The 21267-nt window shown below is 33.4% G+C and overlaps 1 protein-coding gene across 1 annotated transcript in view; it reads left to right on the forward strand.

The window, feature by feature from the left end:
• Positions 1-21267, forward strand: part of STPG2 (sperm tail PG-rich repeat containing 2) — a 410131-nt gene that overhangs the window by 87055 nt on the left and 301809 nt on the right. The window contains exons 7-10 of the mRNA XM_074324807.1: positions 893-1000; positions 4985-5144; positions 7679-7839; positions 15250-15342. Of these exons, the coding sequence (XP_074180908.1) occupies positions 893-1000; positions 4985-5144; positions 7679-7839; positions 15250-15342 (522 nt within the window). The remainder of the gene's footprint in view (positions 1-892; positions 1001-4984; positions 5145-7678; positions 7840-15249; positions 15343-21267) is intronic.

A 21267-nucleotide genomic window follows, 5' to 3' on the forward strand; every position in this document is an offset into this window, starting at 1 on the left:
GATTGCATTGAATCTGTATATTGCTTTGGGTAATATGGCCATTTTAACTATGTTGATTCTTCCAATCCATGAGCACGGAGTGTCTTTCCATTTCTTTGTGTCTTCTTCAATTTCTTTTGAAAATGTCTTATAGTTTTCAGCATATAGGTCTTTCACATCCTTGGTTAAGTTTATTCCTAGGTATTTTATTCTTTTTGCTGCAATTTCAAAAGGAATTGTGTTTTTAAATTTCTTTTTTTGAGGTTTCATTGTTAGTATATAGGAATGCAGTGGACTTTTGTACGTTGATGTTGTAGCTAGCAACTTTACTGTATTTGTTGATTGTTTCTAATAGCTTTTTGGTGGAGTCTTTAGGGTTTTCTGTATATAGCATCATGTCATCTGCAAAGAGTGACAGTTTAACTTATTTCTTCCCAATTTGGGTGCCTTTTATTTCTTTCTCTTGCCTGATTGCTCTGGCGAGGACTTCCAACACTATGTTGAAAAGGAGTGGTGATAAAAAATATATTTTTTTGGAGAAAAGCTGGTTGTAAACATTTAAATGGAAGAAATATAGAAGCCTCTTTTACTCATTGTAATGTTTAATCATGTGAAAAACCAGATAATTTTTTTTGGAGCTCTATCAGTAGAGGGCAGCAAAGTTTCAAGTAGTGTTTTTTCATGTTTCTGAGAAGCTTTGATAAAGGAAAATTCCCCCTCCCCTTTTTTTTGTTGCTCTTAAGTTTATTCTGTCTTGCCTTTTAATGAAGTGCTTTAGTAATATCATATAGGAATTCACTTAAAAACCCTGTAGCTTTGGTTCAGATATTTAGCCAACTGTTCCCTTAGGTGCTATAAATGTTTTCTTAATGAGAACATGTGTTTTTTTCTTTTCTTTTCTGTAATGATTTAGGGAGTACCAGGGCCTGGAAAATATGACATTAAAAGTCAATTTCAGAAGACTGAAAGTATGACACCAAGTGTAAATGATGCATCACCTGCTTTTCTTTCTCAATCCCAGGTAATGGTCTATAGTCATTTTCATAAGCAGAGTATAATAGGTATAATGTGAAGCCAGCGACGAATCCAATGATGTTCAGGGAGATTATAAAAAAGGAAAGTGATATTTAAGCAAATTGGAAACAGATATGGCCTGGGCAAATCATATTGCCAAAAAATGGGGGCAAAATAAAATGAAACAAGATTACAATATTAACAATAATACACATAGATGAATATTTGAATTGAAACCACATATTGAACATTTTCTATTATGCTGATTTGCATACATAAATGTTCAGTTTAGCTTATAAAAAATTTTATTCTGGGTTTTAAATATACTTTGCCAATGAATATGTAGAGTGTTGGCGTGCAGTCTGTGAAGAGCTGACGTTCTTTTGGAGAAGGTTCTGAAGGCTCTCTGCGGAGCCAGGTGATAGGCCATATATAGAACTGCCACTGGGGCTTTATTAATTATGCTAGAGTCTATTTCACAGTAATCTTTTCACATTGTCTAAGGTATATACTAAAGAGACTTGAAAGTATCTAAGATATTTCTAAGGCAAGAACATTACAATACTAGCAAACTTTTATAATGTGGTAATCTCCAGATCAAAGTAGTTGTGATATTAATTCAATTGTACTATGTACAGCTCTGATTATCTTATTTAACCTGGGAAGGTTATTAACCTTCAGGTGACAGCAGGTGACTACTTTAGTTTTATTGTACCTAAGTGGTACCTCCTTGGAGAGAAGTAGATAGATTGCAGGTATATTTTGAAATTATAATTAACATGACTTTTTTTAATGGGTTAGATGTTGTATGAGGGACTTAAGAATCAAGAATGGATACCAGTTTCTGCCTTGAGCAGCTTGATGGTACTTAAGGTACTACTCAATGTGACTGTGTGGTAATAGGAAATTATGCATGTGTGTGCCCTGGATTTTTAAAAATATTTCCCAGCTAAAACTCTCAGTTTTTATTCTATTTCTGTTCATCTAGTATATAGTCCTAATTTGACATCAGTTGGCATCAATTATAATATTTTAAATATGTTTGCAGAAATGGAGTAGATCATGATACCAGTTTTATTTAAGGGGATGACAAAGAAAGAATAATGGTTCTGGGGTAAAAATATGGAGGAGTTAAAACCAATAGGACTGCCTGCTAGGGGTACTATTGGTGTTTAGTTGAATATGAACAAATATACCAATGACTCTGGTAGGAAAAGCAGTAATGAGATTAATAAGATAGACTTAACACACACTTTTTGGTTTATAGGTATAAAGGCAAATTAATTTTCTGGAATATTCATTTTAATTATTGATTTAAGGAGTTGTCTGGTATTTTATCTAAATGCATTGAATTTCTTCATGTCTTCAACTATTAATTTTTAAACATAAGATTTCCTTTATCACAATGTTCTTCCTCTTGCTGTGTATTAGAAACACCTGGGAAATTTCAATACCTTCTAATATCCAGGTGCCTTCTTCCCTATCTCCCAGGGATTGATTCAGTTGGTCCAGCATAGGGCCCAGGCATCAGTAGTTTTTGAACTCCTTGAGTAATTCTATATGCAGCCCGGGTTGAGTATTACAATTTTTAAAATATTGTACTCAGGAACTAAATAATAAGATAGTATTTAGGAGAAAAATTTAGAGAGACTTTTTTGTTGGTTTCATTAATAAATTTATTTTTGGTAGTGTTAAGATTTATCTACTGTATGAAATGCAAGAAACAAGGGAAAATAAGAAACATACATGTAATTGCTTATCTTTACGCAAACACATCAAGGATAAATCAGAAAACAGTGAAATTGGTTACCTGCAGGGCTGCTGAGGAGATGGCGTGGAAGCACTGCTATACTGCTATATGTATATATACATATACATGCAGTTCATTTCTGCTGGCTGGCAGGAGCCAGTTGTTAACTTTTCCAGTTTTGCATGTTGGTTGATGTTATGTTGGTAGTGTAAAATTAGCCACCATGGAGGTGTATTTATATCGTGGAAACAAGCAAATGTTATAAATTTGGACATTTTTACCCCAGTGGCACAGATTCCATGGGGAAATGAGAGGGAGCAACACTTCTTTGAGTAAACCTTTAAAAATATATATTGGTCTTTTAGAAGCATGTCAGTGTTCCACATATTCAAAAATAAAGATTAATAAGAATGGCAAGGGTTCAAAAAAAATCCCTAAAACTGAAAGCAAATGGAAACAAATGAGCCATTGTATTCTAAATGTATACTCTTACCCACATTGAAGGGGAAAAACAAAAGAATAATCCAGGTTACCAAAGTATTTGAGTATATCAGTCTTGGCTAGGATGGAGTGGGGTGTAAGGAGTGCAAGAATTGCATTCTGAATTCTTCTTAGTAGATTGGTTCATTGTAATGATATAGGTGAAGCAATCATGACACTATTTTAGGTGTATTGCAAGGTTGAACAAAAAGTTGCTATTGTGAGCCAGGTTTTCACCATGGAAGAAAGTACATACAAATATGGACCTGGGGGAGGTGAGGTGGAAACCCGTGGAACAGGTTTGCATTGAAAGTTTTGATGTGAACTTATGACTTACAAAAATATGTATGTATACATGTATGTGTATATGACATATACGCACACATGTATGTGTGTCTGTGTATATGTGCATGTGTAGATACAGATATATAGATATGTATTTTAGCTCTGACTGCTGAATGAGTCAAGAAGCAGGGACTGTGCAGAGTAGGTGGAAGATGAACCTGTAACATCTTGTTATGTCAGAAAGAAATGTGTCAAAGAAAAAAAACGATGAGGGCAGATCACAGGGACTTATGAAGCATCTTGAAGGGCCCCCTACTGGTAAAAAAAGTAATTAATTATAAATCATTAAAACTGGCATTCATGAGACCATATGGATAATAAGTAGATAAGTAAGTAGCTAGATAGGTAAATAAATAATTAGGGGAGAAGGGAGGGCTCTTGCTTTCAGTAGAATGCTGAGTGCACACTGATAAATGTAGGTGGAGTGTTGCGTTTGATCAAAGTTAAAAATCACCAGTGAGGTCCAGAGGACATTGTGTGCTTCTTGATGTGATACTCTGAGAAGGGCACAACATCACCTATTTAGTATTCTGTCTGGAAAGGCATAACCTAACATAATTGTGAAGAAAAGGCAGAGAAACCCCAACTGAGGAAGTTTCTATTATACAAAAGAGGGGGTGCTATGTTCTACGAAAGTCACAAAACTAAAAGGAAGCCTTTGAAAATGTTCCTGCATTAAAGGAGACAAGAACAATATCTGATCCTAGAATAGATTATGTATTGGAGGGCAAAAATGCAATAGAGGCATTATTAAACCACCTGACAGATTTGGAATATGAATGGTAGAGTAGATAAATACATCATTGATACATTTACTGAAGTTGATAACTGTACTTCATATATGTATAAAATTTCCCTATTTTTAGTAAATACACACCAAAGTATTTAAGGATAAAGGGCTATCCATATGTAACTTTCCATTAAATATATATATATATATATATATATATATATATATATATATATATATATATGTATGTGCGTGTGTGTGTGTGTATAGAGAGGGAGAGAGAGAAAGATGGAAAGAAGGGGAAATGGATACAGAGAAAGAGACAGAAACAGAGAGAGTGGGCAAACAAACACAAAAAGTAAATGGTATAATATGCAAACAATAGGTGAATCTGGGCCATATACTATCATCTAGAATCTCATATTGAGATAATTTCCTTCAAAAAGTCTATGTGCCTTAGTAAAGTACATAATGCGTTGCTGTATTAGTATGTAGATTATTTTACTAAAAGCTATATATTTTATGTTTTGATAGGCACAAGATCTTAATTCATCTACATTTTCTTCACTCCATTAAGAACTAAATTAAATTCCAGATGTTATATTATTAAGAAGGCAGTTTTTAACTCACGAAGTATAAAAATGTACTATAGTTTCTCACTGGCATATTTTCTTGTTCTTCACCAGAGATTTGCACCTAATAAATCAACCACCCCAGCTCCTGGCACATATAATGAATCTCGAACTGCTTTCAAGTCCTTGAAGAAAACACCAACACTGAAAAATACCCCATTTGGTCAAAGTGCTGCTCGATTCACACAGGTCTCCAGGACAGAGGAAATTCCAGGTTAGGAATTAATCCGTGCATTGCTACTTTGTAGCTATATGCAATTTAATATTCTTAACAAGATGGATGCACTAGAGAGCAGTCATTTCGTTGTTGTTGTTCTCTCATTGGTGTTATCACTTTAAGTCAACAATGCTTTTAAAAAGCATTGTCTATACACTAAACAGATACAAATAGCATACAGTTTTGGTAAGATTTCAATTTGACATGTCACACATCTTAGTTACAATTGTCATTCAGTGAATTTCCTAATTTTCTCTTGGTGGATGAACATATAGAATATATCAGCTATGTAGTCATTGCCAGTAATATAACTTACGACAGTCAGTTTTGTTAAAATTTTATTTGGGTAGTCCAATCACATACTCTAATATTTTCAGTGGGCGTTCTAATATACAGAGCTAAGAGATAGAACACCAAAATAACTTATATAATTGTGATCATATAGTTATCTGTTGTTGCATAATAAACTTCGTGGCTTTGACAAAACCAGGCTTTTCTATTATAGATCATTATGTTGTGGGGTAGCTGGAAGGCAGAGCTCAGATGGTACTGTCATTCAGAGTGCGTGCAAAGAAAGCTCCAGTGTTGTTGCCCCCAGGTAGCTGGTCTTCGAACATGGTAGCTCAGAGCTGCATAAGACCTGGCAGGATGCTGCAAGGCTTTTTATGACCTATCTTCAGAAATCCACTTTCTATCAGTCAATCAAGTCGCTCAGGGAAGCACGTGTAGGGCATGAAACTTCATCTCTCAAAAAATCTGTGGCCACCTTTAACTTACTATAGACTACCCTCTGGTCAGGAAATACTTATATTTTTTTCTATGTATCTTCTCAAGGCTTCCAAAGTCTCATGCAATTAAGGTATAATCTTGAAGTCCGGGATCTTGTTATCTAAGTCAGGGATAGGTGCAGGTGAGGATTCTTGGATGTGGTACTTCAGATAAACTTCTTGAGTATGACTCCTCTCTATTAGAAGAGCTATGAACTAAAGACACAAGTCATCTGCCCCACACATCCAACACACTATGGTGGGAACGAGTGATGGGGTGATCATACTAAACAGACACTCCTGTTTAAAAAAGAGGGAAAACTGGAGGCCCATAGCAGTCACAGGGCTATAGCAATTCTGAAATCCAACCAGGCAGGCATACGTTGCTATTTCCTTGATTCTGTCTTTTGGGCTCCTGGTTTCATCCTTTGAATCATCCTTCCTTTCTATAAGAAATAGGCTGTGTTTGCAGCTGGAGCTTTCTCAGCCTGCTTTCTGCACACTGAACGTTGGTATCTATAAGCTCCTTTTCATTTTGCACTAGTGTTCCTTTCATTGCAAGTTGGTACAATTCCTTACAAAAAGGTTGTAGGTTTCTTAATTTACAATCAAATCTACTGGACAAAAGCCACACTTGCATGCATGAGGTGTGATCAAATAATACAGTGAATGTTTATATAAAAAAAAATATTACAGTAAAAGACACATTGCCATTAATCCTCCTCAAAATACTTTCCCTCGCTTTGAACATACTTATCCCATTGCTGAGTAGTCTGTTTGGCTCTAGCACAGTTTGATTGTCTATTCGCCCACTGGTAGACATTTGGATAGGTTTTATTTCTCTTGGGAAAATACGAGTAGAATTTCTGTGTCATATGGGAAGTATATATTTAACTTTAAAAGAATTTGACAAATTGTTTTTCAAAGTGCCATACCATTTTGCTTCCTTCTAGCAATATATGAGTTATTTCTAAAAAAACCTTTAAGATTTACTCCTTAGCAAATTTCAAGTATACAGTAGAGTATTATTAACTGTCGTAACCATGCAATGCATTAAATCTCCAGAATTTATTCATCCTGCATAGTTGAAACTTGGTACCCTTTGACCAATATCTCTCCATTTCTCTCACTGTCCCCCCTACCCCAGCCCCTGGCAACCACAATTCTAATCTCTGCTTCTATGAGTTTGACTCTTTTATATTCCACATATAAGGTAGATTATACAGTATTTGTCGTTCTGTGTCTGGCTTATTTTACTTAGCATAATGTTCACGTTCATCTGTGTTGTCACAAATGGCAGGATTTTCTTCTTCTTTTTTTTTTTTTTAAGGCTCAATGGTACTCCTGTGTGTGTAGACCATATGGTAGCTCTGTCTTTAAGTTTTTACAGAATCTCCATACTGTTTTCCACAGTGGCTGTGCCAATTTACATCCACACCAACAGTGTACAGGAGTTTACTTTTCTTCACATCTTCACCAACACTTGTTATCTCTTGTCTTTTTAAGAATAGCCATTCTGACAAGTGTGAAGTGATAGCTCATTGTGGTTTTTATTTGCATTTTCCTGGTTATTAGTGACATTAAGCATTTTCTCACATACCTGTTGGCCATTTGTATGCCTTCTTTTGAGAAATGTGTATTCAGACCCATTGCCCAGTTTTTAATTGGATTATTTTTCTTGTCATCTATGAAAGAATTGTTTACTCAGTTAAAAATATTTAAAAGCATGTTTATTCTTACATATGATATTCTTCATAATTTTAGGTCCTGGGTTTTATAATATCCTGAACAATACTATAATTGACAGCTTTAGCAATAAGTGCTTAAAGAAACAAAAGAAAATTGCTTTTGGTTCTTCTGTTCCTCGGACTTTCTTCTCAGTTCAGAAAGAAGCTTTTGATACTCCTGGGCCTGCTGGTTACCAGGTAATATATGAATAACCAAATAATATTCCTTATGTGGGTTTCAAAAAAAAATTACATGTGACATATACGAGGTCTGACAATTAAGTTCACGAACTCACCCTAGAAAAAATGCTATGTACCTCATTGTTGAATATCAGTATGGTCACCTCTGAAGTACTCTCCTTGGGAAACTATGCACTGACACCAGCGCCTGGTTCACCCTTCAAATAAATTTTGGAACTTTTTTTCTGGAATGGCCATCAGAGCTGTTGTCGTGTTACACTTGATGTCCTGAATGTCATCAACATGTCTGTCTTCCTTTCAATATTTCCTTTATCTTTTGGTAAAGAAAGAAGTCATTAGGGGCCAGATCAGGTGACTAGGGAGGGTGTTCCAATACAGTTATTTGTTTACTGGCTAAAAACTCCCTCACAGACAGTGCTGTGTGAGTTGGTGCATCGTCCTGATGCAGGAGCCATGAATTGTTGGTGAAAAATCAGGTCATTTAACTTGTTCACGCAGCCTTTTCAGCACTTCCAACTAGTAAAGTTGGTTAACTGTTTGTCCAGTTGGTACAAATTCATAATGAATAATCCCTCTGATATCAAAAAAGGTTAACAACTTCATTGCAACAAGTTCGCGAACTTAATTGTAAAATCTTTGTATGCCTCATTATTAAAAGCCATACTATTATTATTGAAATTATTTATTGAGTAAATTATGGTATAAGAATAAAAAATAATTTATTCCACAGCTTTATTTGTAATTTCTTTTTAAAAAATATTTAAAGAGATAAAGAATCTTATTCTTTATTTCTTTGACAATCTCATATGTACTTCATTAACTGCTTATCTTCATTTTTAGATTGCTCCACTGTGTTTTCTGAAAATACATTTAGGTCTTTTTAAATTTAGGTCTTCTTTAAATGCTTCTCAGCTTTATAATTTTTGTGTAGAAGTCTTGCACATCTTTATTAGATTTATTCCCTTGTATCTGATTTTTTAAAAATTCTATTGTAAATGGTACTTTTTAAATATTTGCATTATTTAGCTTTCTGTTATTGATATAAACAAATGTAATAGTCTTTATTAAAGATTTCATAATCCTTCTGCAGGTTCATCTTTAGAAACCTTATTAAAACTTTCACTTTATCTGGATAGTCTAGTTGGACTGTCTTATAGGTGCTCTGCCAAGGTGTGGACCAACCTGGAGGTCTGATTTGAGTGCCCCATCAAACCAATCAATACAAGCTTATGCTTCATACTGGGAATTTCTTGTTCATTGGGAATAGCTGCAACCCTGATTCCATGATGAATGGGGTCCACAGGGTTACCTACACTTACAGTTTCAGAGTGGGCCTGTGCTGAGCCAATCGGTTTTAGTGTGCATGCAAACCGGGACATCTAAGGGCATCACAGACCTGTTATTTGCTTAAATCCTGGGTGACTGCCTGCTAAGAAGTCAGGTGAATGGCCACTGCTTGGGGGTTGCATAACTAGTTATTATGCCAGAATCTTGTTTGTTATCAGAATCAGCCAGACAAATTGTTGTACCAACTAAGAATGGCCATGCACCACCACCTATGGAATTGAGGAAAAGCTATCAACTTTTCAATCTTTTTCGTGCCAGGGCCAAGTGAGGTATCCTATGTTGAGTCGAATTAAGCTACTGCACATGACATTTTTGTTAATTATTCCATTACTATTTAACAGGAAAGCCCTCCTTTTCAGCCTTCAATACTTTTCTCATTGCCCTTTCAGCCTCCATTAATATATTGTCATCCCTCAAGCGTTTGCTAAAATCTTTCCCATGATATGCAGCAGAATATATGTCGAATACTCTTGAGAAGTTCCTATTCATTCTTCAAAACATTGTTTATATGTCACCATTCGTGGAAATCTTTCATTGGTCACATTTTATCCCTGCTCCCACTCCACTATTCCTCCTTTTTGTTATCATGTATTTTGTATGTCTTCAGTAATTGCATGCATCACACTGTATTTGATTATGTCTATGTCCCTTCCTAGTCTATTAGCCCCTGGACGCAAGGAAACTCATCTTTTTCATTTTGGTAGTTCCAGTATCTAGAATACCCCTCATGTATTTTGAGTGGACTGTAGAGTTGTGTAGCTGTAGTAAAAGAACTTGTTAACCATGCCTACTTGGAGAATTTTGTTTTGTTTTCTTTTCGCTTTTAGGTGCCACAATTTAAAAGGTATTTAAACAAATTGGAATGTGTTCATGGGAGGATTATCAGACTTGTGAAGGCACACAAGTTAAAAACATATCATATAAAGAACACTTGAAAGAAGTGAAGATGTTTAATACAAAGGTTTAGAGACTTATGGAAAATAAACCAGACAGCTGGTTTAAAATGGAAAGTTTTCTAATATGGAAAAGAGTTCTTTGTGGCATAAGGCATACAGTGAAGACTAAAAGCTGAAAATTATGAATTTCAGATTTCAGTTCAGTGGAATTAGTTACTAGATTTTGATTTAGCACAGTTTTCAGATATATAATGCAATTTTAAGATGAGAACAAATGGCAGCAACAATGAAAACATAATAAAACAAACCAGAAAAAAGTATGCTTAATAATTTAAAGGTGGCAGTTGTTACTAACTACTTTGAACTGTGATGTTCTGAATGAGTGATGCATTTACTCTTTTATGTTTTATTCATAAACTTTATGGAATTAATTTTTATATTTTTAGAAATTTTTTTTTCAGGTATCTAACTTTTATAAATTTATCTTTCAGAGATTTACTTTCTATGTAAACATTCCCAAGGAAGTTTGTTTTCTATCTAAAAATCCATTTTTATTCTTTTTTATTATTAAGAGCCAGTTCACTGTGGGTGTTTTGTATTTTTGTACATTTTTTTTTAGGACTGTCCTTTCAAAATTGATTGCATAGCCAATAGCTTTGGAAGATAGAGCTAGTGTCTTCCCTTCAAGCTGTGGGCATGCATGCTTACTGCTCATTATAAAAGATTCGGGTTCCCTAGATTCATTGTTTTTTTCTCCTGAAACAAAGCACATAGTATATACAAGTGTCCATTTTATTCCATCTGTCTTGTCCTCATTAGGACTTGAGGGCAGATATCACTGTTGCTAGCATGCTGATGCTCATGCTATTTGTTATGCCATGAGTAATAAGGTCTTTTGTCTTTGACTCAGGAGTCTCATGTCTTCTGCCAGCATCAGTAAACTGTGGCAGGTTAACTTGTTAACTTGAAGTAGGTAAAAATCTCAGCTCCTTTACAGCTCTCACATCCATATATCCTTAACTTATAGATGTTTTCCTTCTATTATTTTTTGCCCGCAAAAGCCCCAGTAGTACATTTGATAGCCTTCTCAAAAGAGCTCTCCTTTTCTGTCAACTTTTTTCTGTTAAACTAGCCAGTTTGTTATTGAGATTCTAAAATAAGAACAAGTTTAACATGCCTTTGCATACTCTAAAACATCTTCATTTTTCTAGATTACTAGATTTTCTAGATTTCTAGATTTTTAATGTGAGTTTCTTTCTTTGACATGTGTATTTTTCTAACTTTTACAGTTCATTCAGTCTGATAGAAGTATATATATTTTTAATGTGGTGAAAAACACATAACACTAAATGTACCATCTTAACGATGTTTAAGTCCTGATGTAAATGTATTTTAAATACATCATGAATGTTAGTAGTTTTTAGAACATTTCTGTTGTATTTTGTTTAAAATGTACTAGAAGTTCATTATTGTGAGTAATCTGACATTTAGATTAAAAAGGATTATTAAAATTATGTGTTAAAATAATTATTTTTAAAAATCCTTATTGTAAACATTCTATTCTCCACTGAAGATATTGAAACAGTATAGCACAGTGATTATAGTGTAGGAGTGCTTGAATATATATTTTTGCTCTGTCACTTACTTTGTATAAGTTATTTGAACTCTTTATGCCTTAGTGAAATGGAGATCATAATAGTACATATCTCAAAGTATATTGTATTAAATGATCAATTCATGTAAAATACTTTAATTAGCTTCTGGCACATAATGAGAATGCAATAAGTTTTGTTTTTATTATTTTCAATTAAATACTACCTTTAGGTATAACTCAGACTCTGGTAGTTTACACACTATAAGAATGAAAGATACATCCTAAATGTGCAAATTTAAAAAATCCAGTCTGATAAACTTTGTGTTTAACTACAGTACCAATGCATTTATATTTAATGTGGTTACTAATATAATTGTATGTATATAAACTGTATCATTTTATATAATCTACTAGCCCATTTATTTTAGTATTTTTCTTACCTCATCTTTTTTCAAATTAATGAACTACTTTATATTATTCCATATTATCTACCTTTTTTACATTTTAGTTATGCAATGTTTTACTCTTCTTTTAGTGATCACCACAAAAATTATGCATCCTTTACTTTTTGTAATCCAATGAAAAGGATTACTTACATTGCTTTCCCAATAATGCTGACCTAGAACATCTTACCTCAGTTTTGCTAACTCCTATTTTGTTTAATTACTGTCATACATTTTATGTTTATTTATATTTTTAAACCCTTTAAATATTGTTTCCTAAAGTCAGTATTTATTCATATTTACCTACACAATTACCTTTCGTGTTGTGCTTCATTTCTGTCTGCGTTTCTAAGTTTCCTTCTGGAATCATTTTTTTTCTGCCTGGAAAACTCTCTTTAGTGCTTCTTCTGTTGATGATTAATTATTGTAGTTTTTGCCTAACAATGTCTTTATTTAATCATAGTTTATGTTTTTTGTTTAGATTTTTCGGTTGGTATAAATTTTCTTTTAGCGCTTTAAAGATGCTATTCCATTGTTTTGGGCCTTCTGTTATTTCTTTTGAGAAGGGAGTTTGACAGCTTATTTCTTCTCATCAATTTATTGTTTATTGGTATTGTTTTCTTTTTAAAATTAGTCTCAGGTGTACAAAACAACATAATGATTAGACATTTACACCCCTCACAAAGTGATAACCCCCCCAAGTCTACTACCCCTCTGACATCGTATATTGCTATTACAATAACATTGACTATATTACCTATGCTGTTCTTTATATCCCATGGCTATACATACATACATATATATATATATATACACACACATATACATATGTAATTATACATGTATATAATTATAGTTGACATTCAATATTATTTTATATTAATTTCATGTGTACAACCCAGTGGTTAGACATTTATATAATCTATGAAGTGATTTCCCCTGATAAATTCGGTACCCACCTGGCACCCTATATAATCTTTACAATATTATTGATTATACTTCCCTTACTGTATTTCACATCCCCATAGTGACAGTTATTTTAAAGTCCTGTCTGCTAACTCCAGTATCTGGACCACCTATCAGTCCGTTGTTATTTTCTGTTATTTTTTTTTTCCTTTTTGAGTGTTTATCATGCATGTCTGTCTTTTGGCATGCCCCATAATTTTTAATAGAATGTCAAATATTGTTTATAATATAGAGACTCTAAATGGTGTTATATTCTTCTAAAGAGATTTCATACTTTGTAATGCAGACCAAAGTCAGATGAGATCACCTTAATCCAATCATGAATTGTTTTTCTAGGACTTAGTTTACTTCTGGTTTGGTCATTTTTAAAAGTACAGTCCTCTGGGGATTTCAGCTGTGAGCCTGATATATTCAGTATCCCTCTCTCTGTCATGTTCTGAACTCTTTTAATACCTCTGTGTTTTAGAATTTTGACTTAGATTTTTAGCATCATTTTGCCCCTCATCCCTTTGCAAACATCTTGATGGGTGACAGAACGTGTTTTATGCCTCCTCAAATCTGCAATTTTTATCATTCTGGCCCAACAAGACCACAATAAGCTTGTTTCTCGGTTCTTTAACAACAGCCCTCTGCCAGGTCTAAATCCAAATTCTTTCTCTATTGCCTATTATCAGCAAATGCACCCAGGGACAAAGCACCTGCAGATTGGTAGCTCACCTTTCTGAGAGTCTACCCTCTTCAGAATCTTTGCGCCTCTTGTCTATAGTGACAACTCTTAGAATTGGAAGCATACACAACTCTATGAGGCCTTTAAAAATAGGTTTTTGTTATATTTTATTTGGATTTTATTATTTTTAATTATTTGGGTAAAAAATGTTGTCTTTTGTACAATACTTATTCCCCCTAAAATTGAAGTCATCCAATGAGTAATTCATTACTTGTACTTGTTAACTTCTTCCCCTAAACAGAAAAAATTGCAAAATGCTTTTGAACTTCTTTATGTCATAATTTCCATTCCATGTACATGATAATAATAATATTATAAAAGTAAATTATTTTGCAGTTTCAGTAAACATAAAACCACACAAAATAATAATGTTGGCTCAGATGCTCTATATTTGTAGGCTTTCACATTTCTAAGATGTGACTGCTATTTTTCTGTTTTTGAAAGAGATAAAATCTATTTTCTTCTGAGTGACTAGTTAGGAATAATAATATAATATTATGAGAAAAAGAGTGGAAAAGCACCAATTTCAGCATTTAGGGTAGAGAGACACATAGTTTCAAAGTTATAGTATGTGAGGGATGGATTTTTTAGTAGATTGGTGTTCTTCAAAAATGAAGAAAACGATATCCAAGTATTCTACTAGGTATAAAATTTGAAGTATTAAATATGAATATCAAATTCTGAAATAAAAACAGTGAAGTATGCAAAAATGGGAAAATAAATTCTCATCCCTTTTGTATACATAAAGAATGGTTATAGATGGCTACTGCTCATTCTGGTTTAAATTATTAAATGAATCCAAATGGTTTAATTGTATGATAAATTGGAAAGTATCATATTGCAAGGATTATATAATGGCTAATTAAATTTTTGATTACATACTTCATCTAGACTATTAATTTACATCTTCAATGCATATAAAATTATGATATTTAAGAGGATGTGAATCATTTCTAATAGAAAATGTATTAATCCAAGATTGTCACAAAATCCATTTAAATAGTTATTGCTATTATATTTTTATTCCACGTGTTAATAGTTAAGTATTAACAAATAATACTGTATAATTGGCTGAATATCTTATATAGTATAGAGATTACAACTTTCCTGGTTATGAATCAGAACGAGAATTGATGTCTGTATTTGACATTAGAGTATAGCTAATAACTCACCCCTAATATGTTTAAATAATGTATGCAGATCCATCTTACTTTCTTAGAGGTTCATATAATCAACTCTTTTTCCATTTTAATATCTCATTAACTTGAAGGCTTTTACTTCTATATTCCATTTAATTTTTCTTTTTTTGAATATATGTCTGTAATGATAGAGCAATATTGATGAGCTTCATTGCAAACTTATTACTTATAGTGCCACTTGTATTGACAAATATAAATGATATACTCCTTTCAACATGCTTTTTGGAATTCACAGGTCTGTGGAATTTCTGATGAACCTCCTCACTTGACTAGTCGATGTACTGCTTTTTTGTCAAGAACAGAAAGAACTACTAAACTAGTCAATATGGTAAGAAGACTCTTTATAACCAAACTTATTTGTAATCTGAAAATCTCAGAGTAGAATGTTATATTGTGATCTGAGAGAGGTACCCGGGAGCCTGTTGTAACATCTTTGGCTAGTATGATACTTCCATATTTTCAAAATTCAACAAAATTCTTGAAGCTAAACAGAAGTCCAGCATTGTTCCGTGAGAGAATATTACATGGAACATCTCCTGGAGGATTAGAGAGCATTCATTCCTAGGACATATAGGAAAACTGAATTCGTGTTACATATGAAGTGGAATTTACCTTAGCCTCAATTCAGTTTAGTCATAAGTGTAAATTTTTTCTCTTTTCAATTTGAATCTATCTTAAAACCCTAGAATCTTCAGAGATTTTTTATCCCCATTAATCTGCATTTTATACTGTGTTGATATGAATTTTTCTAACTGAACATTCATTTTTATAGGTACTGAATAAGTAGAAATAAGTAAAGCAGATACAATTTAAAAATGAATGCTTGACTGTTTCATTCAGAATTAACTTATTAAAAGATCAAAGTGAAATTTACAGTTAAAAAGTTAGATTTCTGTGTATAGGTATTGTTAAAACAAATTTTAATAGAAATTGGACTATCATTGTAAGATATTAATTACAAATGAGCAAAACAGGATCATCAACCAGGGTTTAAAATGAAGCCAATCAACCAGAAAAGTAGCACTGCTTGCTGAAATAATACTACTAGGTGCCTGATGCTAAGACTTTATTTATAAAGCTTTCCATGATGAAATAACTGGTACAAGATTAGGATGAACTAATTTAAGTACAAATACAATGCTAGTTAAATTAATATAGCTGTGAATGTCTAGGATATCATAGGAATTAGATTAATTTGGTGAGAGCCATTCAGAAATGGGTTTATTTTTTCTGAAACATCAGTTGACTGAATCTAAGAGATGGAGTCAAAATTAGCATCAGGTTTCATGAGATTTTTTTTTTTTTGTAGATATAAATTCAAAAGACAGTTTAAAATCATCTGGCAGTGTTCTTGACATGTAAGAGATTCTCATAATTGTTAAATAAATGTGTTGTTTTAATAGATCATTTCTTCATCTTGAGGAGTTTAAAGATTGTTCTGTGTTTCTCAAGTGAGTCATGCAACCCTTAGGTTCCACGGTGAAGTGTCATAAGTAATTTATTACTAATATAAAGCTTTTATATTTAGGGATATTTACAATGGATTCATAGTTATTTCTGTCATAATATTATAGCTACTAGGAAAAAACAATGCGAATCTCTGTGGGTACCCATGGGAATGCGTGTGTATATGTTATACTTTATGTTTGTAGTGAAAACAGATGGAGATCTGCCTTAAAGGAAGATGAGTTGCTCTACCAATTGCTCCTATCTAATATTTACATTTTTCTCTTTTAACTTTGTCTCTAACTGTATCTGGAAACTTCTTTTTGGTGTTTTGTTTTTGTTTTGGCAGGAAACACTTGGCAATTAAAAGCATTGGGTGAGACTGTGCTTACCCAAGAAGCAAAATAGTTTTAGTCATATAGAATACATAGAATACTTTGGTTTTTGAATCCTTTTGCAAATGAGAATATCCTTCAAACATGCAGGTGTATAATATGTATCTAATGAAAAATCCAACTTACTGATCTCAAATAAAAATTGATGTCAAACTTATAAAATAATGCAATTAATTTTATAATTTTTATTTCAAATACAAATATTAGAAAATTTACCTCCTGCATACTTAAAATTTGTGTATATGGTATGCTGCAATCTTGAAGGAAGGCATATAATTTAATTTTCAACATTTTACATAAAAGTTTCACAAAAGTATTTAAAAGCCCAGACTTCTTGTTTCAAATGAAATACAAAGCACATACACATCTCCCTTCCTTTTACAAGTTCCCAATGAAATAATTAAAAAAAACTATGATATAAGCATTAATTGGATATAAAAAGGACAAAGAGATTGAAAATATGATAAATGGAGGCTAAACACAAGCCATACATCTGTTTATTAGACATTCCAGAAACAGAAGGCTGAGATAGTAGTTGGGAGTATTTGATACAAACAACAGTAAGTTATCCTGAGCTGAATAAAGACATAAATGTTCAATTCGACTAGTTCAACAAAATACCAAGGAGGATGAATTTTAAAAGACATATGTTTTTCACATTGTTTTGCATTTTCAGAAGACTAGAACTAAACAAAACACCCTGGAAGCTTCCAGAGAAAAAAGTAACTGAGTTCCTTACAAAGGGAAGAGAAACATACTGAGATCAACACTTTCTCAACAGCATTAGCAACATTTCAGAGCTACGAGATGATGGAATATATTTCCCCACATTTCTGAGAGAAAATAATTTTGGATATTAATTTGAGGATTATCCAATAACCAATAATTTTGGATATTAATTTGAAAATAATTCGAGAATTCTGCCTCCACCTAAAATTTCAGTTAAATAAATCAAGAAAAACAATTTTCTGACATGTAAGAGCTCTGTTCTAGCAAAATGAAAAAAGGGAAGCAAGCCCAGGGTGACATAAACCGAGTGAAAAATAGAAAAAGCATTTTCCAGATGAAGTAAAGTGAAAACAAACTAATAAAGAAGGTGCTTTTAGCTCATGCTTGGAACATTCTTCAAGAGTCAGGGGATTGGTGACAGAATTTCATTTACCTCTATAGAAATTGCAGAGGACTTAATTATAATATAAAAATATAAATATTAGAAGCATTAATATCAATAATCAAATAATAAAATCAAGAGATGAAAGGTTGCGAGGCAGTAGAATGTGTCAAATTTCTTATTTCATATTGCAGAGTGAACAGATGTCAAAAAATTGAGAAATTACAGTGCTAGGCCCTATATTACATTTGTAATGGTAAATACAAAGCAAACAAACAAACAAACAAAGAAAAGAAAACAACAACAAAAAAACCTAAAAAAACCCAATCACTGTGAAAGGAATTAACCGTTAATGCTTGACCAACAATGGTTTGAACTGCATGGGACCATTTGTACCCAGGTTTTTATCAGTAAATATATGTACTGTTTTGATTCCTGGTTGGGAGCCCATGGGTACAGAGGTCCTACTGTAATCATTAATTTATGTCATTTTATATAGGGACCTTGAGCCTCAGCAGATTTGGAACCCATTCCCCTCTGCCCCCTCTATCCCAAGGACAACTAAGCTTTTCAATTTATGGCTCAGAAAGGGACATCATTTGGCTAGTGACAACTGGTATCAAAAAGTATCATAAAAATTTTTACCCATGTTTTCTAAAAATTAACAAATGACTTGAAATTAGAATTGTTTGGCAAACAGTTTGAGCTGAAACTTTTGTCATTTGGTAAATAGTTTTATGGTACATAGAGTTGAGAATGAAGATAATTTTTTTTTAAATTAAAGTTTATTGGGGTGACAATTGTTAGTAAGGTTACATAACATTTCAGGTGTACATTCTGTGTTACATCATCTATAAATCCCCTTATGTGTTTACCACCCAGAGTCAGTTCTCCTTCCATCACCATATATTTGATCCCCCTTACCCTCATCTCCCGCCCCCTACCCCCTTACCCTCTGGTAACCACTAAACTATTGTCTGTGTCTATGAGAATGAAAGGAATTTTAAAAGTAAATTTTGACTTATATTTTAATTTTTATTCATATGAGTTGTTAAAATCTTTTAAATATCATCCCTGAATAGGTTCAAGTTTAAAAGCAAAAGTTTTGCAATCAGAAACACTTGTCTAATCTCTGCTCTGCCTTGTAGATACACAAATGTAAGGCAACTTCCCTAAATCTCAGTTTCTTCAAATATTAAATAGGGACATAAATTAAAAAGTGATAACCTGATAGGGTCATAGTAAGAAATAGGTGTATTATTGCTCATGAGAGTCACTTCATTTTTACCCATAGTAAGTTTTAGCTTAACAATAAAAATGATAAATGGCAGGGTGATGACTCAAGGTAAATATATTTGCATTCCAAAGCCTATGCTCTTTTTTCATCATTCCATAGATTAATGAAGAGTATATATTGAAATATGGCAATGTCTTTTTCTTTTTAATACTTCCTTGCAAGTGGCATTCATCTTCCTCAGTCAGAGGTACCTCTGTCTTGCATGGTATTGCTATATCAGGAATGCAAGATGGAAAGAATAAGTGTTCAGTTTTTTACTTTGGAAACATTTCTTGAAGCTAATTTCAGAGACAGTAGTTGTGGGAAGCATGGCTTTATAATGGAATTTTAAAAAGAATGAAAAGTGTTTTCTAATATCCACTTTTCTTTAAATATTGTAGAAGTAGAGTATGGCTAAGAGGCCTAACTTCTGTATTAGTTAGTTATTTCTGAATAATAAATCTTAGCATCCAAAAAAAATCATTTATTACTTACTCGTAAATTGGCAGCTCAGCTAGAGAAGCTTACTTCAGGCTGCAGGTTTGCTGAAGAAACTGCTTCATGCTGTCATTTGATGGGGGTGATAACTCTTGGGACCAGCAGGATTGTTGGGCATGTTCTTCTCATGGTGTTGCCAGAAATACAAGAATATTACTATAAGAAAGAGAATAGAAAAATTTTAGGATAAAGGAAGTTTCCTACTACACTGAATTAGAAAGCCTGTCCTGAATTGAAAGGATAAAGAAAGGTAGCATAGCAAGGGAGTTGCTATTTGAGTATGAGGCCTATTTCATGCTCTCCCACCTTTTGAGTGAACTCTCATAAGACTGGGAGTTGAGTAATAGGGGTGGATAAGTGGAGACTCAGGTTAATACATCCCAGAGATGATGGAGTATGAATTCCACTTCATACCTGAGAGCCTGGGAGGGTGCTAGTGTAACACCCTCCTTGCACATACTGGGTGGCTGCTGTAGAAAGTTATAATGGTATGTTTAGGTAGAGAGGGCCTGTGTCAGTCATGGTCTAGTCAGGAGGCAGAACTGCACTAGTGAGTTTGAGGTAAGTAATATAAGGAATTGTGGATATTGGAGAACTGAAAAGGCAAAGAGAGAACACTAAGGTATCATGGAAGCAGGAACACAGGCAATGCCACCGTCCTTTAACTTTGGGGAACAAAGGGAATAGGTTGGAATTATTAAAACGTGAAAGCTGGGAGAGACCTTTTATTGCTGGGATTCATACCTCTGAAGGGGGAGACAATTCAGCTGGTACTGGTGACCCAGGAGCTCATAAGAAAGATCTCATAAGCCTGGAACACAGAGCCTTAGGACCCGGAAGCTAGTAAAACTATATTAGACATGAATTTCAGCTGAACTGTTCCATAAGAATCACAGTTATTATGACTAAAAACTCTATTCTGTTACCCTCAATCTTTCTTTCCTTCAATTTTTCACTGGAATATTTATTTATAGAAAGTTCTTAGATTTTTGCATAGTTTTTGAGTTTATTTTGTTGCTTGGCTAGTTTGCTTGCTGGTATCTTATTCCTCATCTAACCATTGATGGAGGAGAGCACATTAAAATGAATTTTGCAAGCCCATCAATGCAAATAAAGGAACTGAGGCAAATCATTTGTGACACACTGAAGAGTGAATTGGGTGCAGTACACTTACAGGCTTCCTGTACTTCCATTACATTTTAAAGTCTATAAAATTTTATTTTAATTTTCTAACTTCATTAGTTCAGAAAATGGGTTTGATATGCCAACACCAAGAATAAGTGCTGCTCAATGGCATCTTCGTCAAAGCAGAGAAAACACAGCAAAGGCAACTGCCGAGCAAGATACACTGTGATACGTCAGATTCTACTAGCCTGCTTCTTGACTGGGCGGGATTGTCTGTCAGTGCTTACCCAGATCGTGAGAAGAATGCAGTTATACAGTTTTAGATTAGTTATTTTTTTATTGCCCTACATAAATCTCAGAAAAAATAATAACTTCACACAGACATGATTTACTCTTTGGTTG

The sequence above is a fragment of the Rhinolophus sinicus genome, linkage group LG02 (assembly GCF_036562045.2).
Source record: "Rhinolophus sinicus isolate RSC01 linkage group LG02, ASM3656204v1, whole genome shotgun sequence".
In the NCBI taxonomy this organism is placed as follows: domain Eukaryota; kingdom Metazoa; phylum Chordata; class Mammalia; order Chiroptera; family Rhinolophidae; genus Rhinolophus; species Rhinolophus sinicus.